The sequence below is a fragment of the Ptychodera flava genome (assembly GCF_041260155.1).
Source record: "Ptychodera flava strain L36383 chromosome 23 unlocalized genomic scaffold, AS_Pfla_20210202 Scaffold_24__1_contigs__length_23054250_pilon, whole genome shotgun sequence".
Classification (NCBI taxonomy): Eukaryota; Metazoa; Hemichordata; class Enteropneusta; family Ptychoderidae; genus Ptychodera; species Ptychodera flava.
The window spans coordinates 13,774,751-13,783,620 of NW_027248278.1; the positions used below are offsets into that span (position 1 = coordinate 13,774,751).

Genomic DNA, 8,870 nt, shown 5'->3' on the forward strand with positions numbered 1-8,870 from the left:
ATTTGGCTTGTATGCTTGTATGTCCAATACACTTACGAAAGTAAAGTTTCGAACCTTTGTAGGTATTTGCGACCGCCCGATGTCACTTTTTTGACGATGGATGTTTTATGTTGTTTGTTTTAGACTTCTCGCTGATTTATGGTGTCAAACCTTCAATTTTTATACTACTACTGAGGTTCGGCCTTACACTCCAGGCCTTTGTCTTTCGATCGACTATCCAGGCAACGATGCGAGTACCCTTGGGCCATACATGACATTATCATCTGGTGTGTGGATCGAAGTGTCCGAAAAGTGTGCAGAATGTGTCCTATCCGAACTGCACTAGTTTTACCGAAAACAAAAACACTTAATTACTTTCTTTTAGCCAAGTCGCGGATTCATAAGTGCTTCAACAAACATTACAGGAAGTGAATCATCTTTGTAGGTGGGTGCAGACATCTCAGTCCACAGGTAAATTGTCCCAAAGTTTCGAGGGACTGTGATTTTACATACAAGCATTCCATTTTTTTCATCGACAGTAGACTAGTAAAAGGGGGGGGGGGGTTACTACTCACTATGCTTCCCTAAGCGTACGAATTAGGAAATATTCGTTCTTCATCGTTCTAAGCTGTACTCGACCATAGTTTTTACATTTTTTGTTTGTCGAGTGTATAAACATGGAGGTACAAAGATCCCCTATGGTATCAAAGAGAAGTTCGGATACTAACACGAGAGAATAACCAAAACAACGGAGGTAGAAAACCCACACAGGCACCGGCTGAAGCTGCCTTCACGGTAGGCTCGGATTATATACATATAGTTATTCAAGAAGGACTTTTAATAGGTTCATATAAGTTGCTGAGATAGTGAGAGAAATCGATAGATTAATGAGCGCACAATGTCTCAGTGGTATCTCATTCAGTTAAAGGACAGAAGGCAAGAAATATTCACACCGTGAGTAAGGCAGAGGACATAATCACCTTTATTTAATTCGATCGATAAGAAAATGGTATACATGGTACAGCAATATTGAACTAGTAAAGCTCTCTATGCATGTACTGCTACAGCTACAGTATCAGAAGAAAAGAATTGTACAATATCTAACTTGTGGATAATGTGCGAGGACTATGTTTCTACTATAACATGATGTGGCTCGTTAATGTAGAAGGTGACAGTTTTCTTCGAGAAAGTATTTTCCAGATTGATCTGTAATAATAATAATAATAATTAATAAAGTATTATATAGAAATAATAACACGAATAATAATAGGTTAAATTTCCGTGAAAATTTCACCATAAGGGTATTTTGGGTCGAAAAGACCAAATATAATATCGATTTCACTGCCCCATGTTTCCATGGTAACCATTTTAGGTGTTGAAAATTTCAGTTTTTCTAATATCCCATGAAAAGTTACTTTGATTGAAATGAAAATTATCTAGTGGGGGAGTTCGGGTCAGAGAACACAAATGCAAGACTTTTTTTAATGTTTCGAGTTGCCATAGTAACTATTTTGGGATTGAAAATGTTACTTTTTCCCTAATTCCTATTAAAGAACTATTAATTGATGTAAAAATTGATAATAGGAGGTTTTCTGGTTAGCACACCAAAAAAATCACACTCATTTTAATGTGAGATGTTTCCATGGCAACCATTCAGGAGTAACAACATTTTTTTTTCAGAAGTCCCACAGCTTCAATGAACTGTTTTTAGAGTTCTATATAATACTTATAGCCCCTAAACTTGTAATAATAATAATAATAATAATAATAATAATAATAATAATAATAATAATAATAATAATAAATAATATATTGTATTCAATATCAAAATAAGAATCGTTTATAGTTCAATTTTAATTGCTCGCTTCTAGTATAGGAGAATTCTTTGTTAAATTAGTAAAAATGATATATGTTTTGAATCCTGAAGTTTCGTTGCCAATTATTTTGGGGTTGGAAGTTATCATTTTTCCCCAAATCTAATTTAAAATAGCTATGTTCACTACAAACGTTTGGTTCGCTATGAAACAAATTGACATATATTGCTATGGCACATGTTTCTATTATTAAGGGTTTAAAATATCATGGATGCTATAAATATCTGCAATATCTTGCACCAAGAAAAACTCTAAAGCTACAATACTTCCTTATTGTAAGGGCAAGTCTATCCCAGTTCAATCCTGTTATGTATGTGCACCAAGACTATCTCACGAAAATCAAAGACACCGCGGGAAAATTAAGTTGATTAAGTCTATCAAACACTAGCATCGTGTGGTTGCAATACATCTCCATTATGTACCTAATTACAGTCAAGATCATTGACATGAATTTGATCGTCGACCCCCCTCTGTGCAAGGCAAAGTCATGTGAACATATGTTAAGGGAATCACAACATATCGACTTGGACGATAATGTTAAGGTAACAAACCAAGAATTCTGTGTTTCTTTTGTTGTTTTTTTTTTATAATTGGTATGGTCCCTCGGACATACGGGTGTGAGGAATGCTACAGGCATAGCAGCGAGTGCCGAAGCCTCATTCCTTCAGCACGCTCGGTCACGCCTGCGATATTCAAAGCTCGCGCCAATGCCATCCTCCACGTGGTTGTAATGGTCAGCTACTGCCCATACATATGTTATGAGAGATCGTTGTGCTGTCAAATGTTCAAAGAATCTCAACTATAATGTTGCTGACCCTAAAGACACGGCTCCGTATATCCCGATAATACATGAAAGACATAAATATTGTACGAAGGATATTATCTACAAATCTCTCTATTACAAAATTTGTCCTCGCCGTTAAAGGCACTCAGTATAAGGGTACGAGTGAATATATTTTGTTATCAATGATACTTATTCGGTATCAGGACAACTGCCGAAACAAACATCGCCATTGGACAACAGCTCCCATGGGACGACAGTAACCCCTGGAAAGAACTGTCCCGACAGATCTAGAGCAAGTAGCCATGACAATTATGCCAGAGAAAACTGTCTCCCCGTCTTTTCTTTTCATTAGATAAAGGAGACATTATTTTTAGGACACATCGTTGACCATTTCAAGCACACCTGTGCTGAAAAATACACTAACTTCTTTTATTATGAATAAGAAAACTTCATGCAGTAATGGCATTAATTTCTTCAAGTTCAGCGTTAAGAGAACACTGAATTTATGGTTTCCAAAGTTCTAACACCAACCTCGATAATGTCATCTGCAACTACATTCAATAGGTTAATGTTCTAAACCTACAACTGTGGACAAATCACAAAAAAGCTTAGGATGTTTCGATTTTTTTAGTCCCTCACAAAGATGCCTATCATGGCTTCAGAATCGTAGCATCATTTTCGTAAAAGTGGTACAGACCCTCCGGTGATAATTTTCTAACTTTAGTGCCTTGATCGTTGATCAAGGGATTATACAGGACCCTACTCAATGTGATTCTCCTCATAGTAATGTCATGCAATATGTAAAAAAAAGCAAAACTGGCCGCACGTATAATGAAGTGAATGAATATTCGCCAAAACCCAACTCGGATTTAAATGTCGTATCTTTACTCCTTTTTGTTATATCATTATCAACTTGTATTATCATAACCATCATCAATTGTAACCACCAACTACAAGTCTAGACAGTTGGTGATACATGAGAGCCCCTATTCGTCTTTTTGCATTTTGCTTACCAATTAAACTACAATCAAATCTTCAGAGAAATGTTTGGGTTCCTTTTATTAATATATCGCCTCAAAAATATTTCCTTTTTCAATCCTCGATGGCGGATTTGGTCGATTAAATTAAGGCGCTTACATGTGTAATTGCGGTGGCATTTTTTTGGTAAGAATTGGTCCAAAAGAGGGGGAAAGACTGCTATCATTACGAGCTCGCATTTACAGACTATGATACCCGAACCAGAGCCTACACTATGGGACAAATGCAGACGTTCGAATACTTATAGTTCAATGCTCAGTTTTGATGATCGCCCGCTCGCTCTATATAATTACAAATAGTGTAAAATAAATAGACATTTATTTCATAAGCTACCAGACAGCGTTTGTAGATACTACAGGGTGCCATTTCTTTCCATTGTGTCGTGAGAGGCATTCATATAGATGATTTTGGTGTGAAATGAAAGTGTTTTGGTAGCTTTCTATGTTTTCTGTTGTAGTTCCTCTATATCCGCATTGCAAACACCGCACTCTAAAAATCTCCGGCGCAGGCTCACGATTGACTGGACAGACAATGTAAAGAGAGGCATTAACGCCGATCTAATATTATTTCAAAGAAGGTCAATGTAGATTTATTTACCTGACAAGTCAGTATTTTGGTCGTCATAACGCTCACTTTTCACAGACATAACCGTACTTTAATCTGCATTTTCTGTCGCTCCATCGCCCTCTATAATTACCGGTACCCCACAGGCATACACAGTCCTGGTTGCCAAAATTGTTGTTAGGCTCCCCGGGCGCCCACTTGTAGTACTCCACCTGAGATAGAAATGGCGGATATTAATAGATTTTGTTCTGTCGGTCAGGGACATTTTTTCAGGCAATCATTGTCAAACGCCTGCAACAGTAAGGGAGGATCCAATTCAGCATGATCGCTCGATAAACTGAAAAAAACAGCCATCGGCTTTTGAAATTCGATTGGTAGATAGGCAATTTTTCTCACTATTTTGTTTCCCTATGTATGGCAAAATGATCACTGTTTACCGATCCCGTTTTTCATACTATGATTATAGTATCTATACGAATTTTCGTAGAACTTTCAGGGCTGACATAGATTTATATATAAATCCGATCTTCCTCAATAGCGTTCAAATTACCAGTAGTACCTTTTTAAGAACACTTTTTACACAGCATAATTTATTCAGATTATGATATAATTGTCTGGTCTACTTACTTTGAAAATGTAGTACGTATGGCTGACATGTCAAAATGAAATCTGAGGCGTGATATATTTCAAATCCATACAGAAATCTACCGTGACCGAAAAAACGATGCTATTCCCCTTCATATTGTAATTCCTTCTTCAGATTAGAGATTTGACCTAAACACTCAATATTTAAGCTTCGCGCTCCGGATTTTAACAACTCTCTTTAGGTTTGCAGCTACGTTTTGCAGAATTGACCTACGCTCTGCCTATTCGACCTACGCTCTCAAGATTTCAGTTACTCTCTTCAGATTTGACCTAAGCTCTGCGGAATCGACCCACGCTCTACAGATTTTACCTACGCTCTAAAGTTTTGCACGGGTGTAAACTTTGTATCATCCTTATCCTCACCCCTAACTTCAAGTGACCTTTATAGCTGAAGCTTAAAATGACGCTACTCAGCGTCAGCTTCAGCGTCAGATGCCATGAAATCAGATGTAACTCTACCCGGTGAAGGATAAAAGATAACATTAAACCAATACATTCTTTCAGAATGTTCTTATTGGTTTTTACAGTGGATTCGCAAGTTATATTTTATAAGCAGAATATCCAATTAAGACTCATCATTGCTAGTGCTTGTAATTTTTAGTCCTTGGAACCATGATTCGTGACAGTGCTTACTGGTGTCTTGGAAACTCATGTGTTTAGAAGTCTGAAATGTGTAAAAATCGCCACCATCAAAGGTCTATGAAAACGCTATGTTATGTAGAATATATAAGAAATCATTTGCTTTAATAACAATGACTTACGACCTAAATAGTTGATGTAATTTATATTGCTAGGAACAATATCAAGCATGCAGCGGTCGAACTTAAAACTAAGAATGTTATATTGTTAGTCGGACATTGATGTAAGAAGTTATCAAATATTATAAAACACAAGAGTCACAGTGTTTTCATTGATATTTAAAGATGCAAAACTTTGAGTACATTTTAAACCATCCGCTTTTTCACATCATTCCATCGGACACATCGGGGATAATCGCTGCAGCGTCACACTAAGAATCATTATAGCCTGCCCCTGGAGCTAAATATTAGGATGGCGTTTACTTTACGCTCTTAAGAGACGCTCCAATTTGACAAGTGAAGGTCAAATCTGGAGAGCGTAGGTCGAATCTGCGTCGTTCTTACCTGAAGAAGGAAATTACGGTCTGAACAGCGCTGGCCTCGTTTTCGGCCACGGTAATAATCATACATAGCTACATTAATTATTTCAAAAAATTGTAATCCAAGTGTTGAGTTAATTCCTTTTTGGAACAATGCAACTAATTTGTATTTTGTTTGTTGACTTTTCTATGATTGAAGAATCAAATAAAACGGTTTTCAGGAAATTAACGTAATTTTCTCTTCTGCACACAACATAAAAATAACCACAAGCTGTTGAATCGACACGATCGACGCGGTTTTATTAGATGTCATGTTACGGCATATCTTCACCAACACACGTCCTACCTCAACTGAAAGCATCGCATCATCATGCGACTTATTAAAACTTTACCTCTAAAGATTGATAGATAGAGGGTAAGTTGTAAAGAGGTAAACCTTGAATTCCATGAGCTGATGTTTATGTCTCTTAAACACTCATTACCTTTTCACCACTGTCCCATCGATAAATGCCTTCGCGTCCCTTGTCATTTAAACCAATCCACGGTAGCGATTTCGCTTCAGCAACGACATCTGAAAACGAGCTCAAGTCAAGAGATAGTAAAAACACGCACTGCACGCAAGGAGATACGGGAAACTTAATAACAAAGGCACAGTTAATAAGTTATACTTATCAAAAGTCGCTTACAATTGCTGAATAAAACAATGTAAAGTGAAATGTTAAAATGTTAATGGCTCTGACATGAGAAATAAAGTGGCAATTTTTTTGTTTCGATAGAGGGCTACATAGAAATCAACGTTGTTTTTCAAAAGGCCGAAGAAGCTATAATAACAATCAATACTTAACAGACTGTACACAACATATTGCGTGCCAAATCAACTATATTTCCCTCCTGTTCTCATGTATGCATCATATGCATAGAATTTGCATAACAATAAATCAGGCAAATGAGAGTAAGGTTCTCCTTACCTCGAACGAATGCGTCTTCTACGGCATCATTAAGGGTGGCAAGCTTCCCTCCGTGAACTCGGCATTTTGTTTTGGCCTCACTCCATGTGTACCGGTTGTCATGGTAGAAGAAGAAACAACTTCTCTTAGAAGAGGAAATGCCATGGTAGATGCATCGCCACTGGGAACCTTGGGTAAAAGTTGGAGATGAAAAAGGAGACTTTTCTTATATACGTCTTCCATCTCGTTAAAGGGACAAAGTCGCCCATTTTTCATGAATTTTGTTTGATACGAGATACAACTTATATTGTTTGACATGATGAATGGGTGACCATGTATATATATTTGACCCAGGTTTTTGACACGATACATGAAGCCATCGCAAAAATGTATTAATGGTCATGACCATTAATTCATTTTCGCCATGGTTTCATTTATTTTGTCTAAAACCGGGGTCGAATATATGCATGGTCACCCGTTTATTCAGTATCTTTCAACATGTAAAAACAATATAAGTTGTATTTCCTATCAAACAAAATTCATGAAAAAATGGGCGATTTTGTCTCTTTAACATGTGAAGCTACGATTCAGTGAGAGGTTTTCCAGGGACGGAAAAAAGCGACGTAGTGGATGTTTAATCGAAAATCGTCGACAACGATAAAATACATCAAATTTCTGTGGAAGCTTTTCTTCATACAAACTAATGCATAGATAGCAATATAGTTATTGTAAAATAAGCCTTTTTCTACACTGATCCTATATGTATCCTCTATTAAAATTAAAAAGGTGACAAAGCCTACAACTTACTCTGCAATGAAGCCAGGTTCTTAAAATCCTCTGGATCTTCGCTTATTGCATCAACTGCCTCTCCGTCATCGGTTTTCTCGTAGACTTGATCCCCATTGTCGAAATCACGGCTGTCATCTGCGAAAGATCTGAGTTCGCCGAGAAAACAGCCCGCGACAAAGAAAAGAGTCACGTTTAACATCAATCGTTGCACCATTTTGATGATCTAGAGGAGCCTAGAATGTCCAACGGTGAAATATTTCTGCTTCAACACTGACGTCGTGTAGGCTTATATATTTTTAAAAAGTCACCTAATGTTATCGTTTGAATCGCTCCAATGGAGCGTAATTAATTTCACTTAATTAAGGCGTATGCCAAAGTTTGGTTTTAGTTTTTACAGTGAGCAATATTCATCAGGAACGAATTGCGATGGTGATAAATAGTCGCCATGATAGCTTGTACTCAAGACAAACTCTACACATATTTGTGAAGTGTAAAAATCTTTAAGTTACCTTGTATAGGAAAGAGGGTTTTGTCGTATATTTACTTTATCAACTTTTTGTTGCCAGCCATGTGATCGTTAAACAAATGCCTCCAACAAGTTAGATCAATACCAAATACCAAATACCAAATGCCTTAATTGATGGCGTGGAATAACTCAATTGGAAAGTAATACTTTGTAATCCACATTTCTGTTCACCCTATTCAAGGTATACAAAAACAAATGACATTAGCAAAAAAGACGCACTAGTCGCGTTTCCCTAGTGCCATACAGGACACAGATTTTCGACATGACTATTTTATCAACCAGCATCCCATTACGTACAAGCAAAGAAACAAACATCTCGTGAAGGTCGGGGCTATTTTTCACTCAAGCTACCTTCGTGAGTCACGAACCTTGAAGTGAATCTAAACAAATATTTAATCTTATAGCACGCCATTGCCAGAACAAGTCATCTGACTTGACAAGACCTTACAAGTTATCGACAGTCTTTCTGAAAAGCGTAGAATGTTGCCAAAAACATAAATTACAATAATGAAACAATTGTGCAATACTGATCTGCTCACTTTGACGTTAACTTTAAATTCCAAAGCTGATCTTAGACGAACGCTTATTCACCGTGACACTAACTTTG

General features: G+C 37.1%; 1 protein-coding gene across 1 annotated transcript; it reads right to left on the minus strand.

The window, feature by feature from the left end:
- Positions 1-938: 938 nt before the first annotated feature.
- On the minus strand, positions 939-8,006 carry LOC139124601 (C-type lectin lectoxin-Lio2-like). Its single transcript, XM_070690734.1, has 5 exons — positions 7,756-8,006; positions 6,970-7,137; positions 6,484-6,572; positions 4,273-4,451; positions 939-1,185 (listed from the first exon to the last, which is right to left on the minus strand). The coding sequence occupies exons 1-4, from the start codon at positions 7,949-7,951 to the stop codon at positions 4,305-4,307; spliced, it is 600 nt and encodes a 199-aa protein (XP_070546835.1). The 5' UTR covers positions 7,952-8,006; the 3' UTR covers positions 939-1,185; positions 4,273-4,304.
- Between the last annotated feature and the right edge of the window lie 864 nt (positions 8,007-8,870).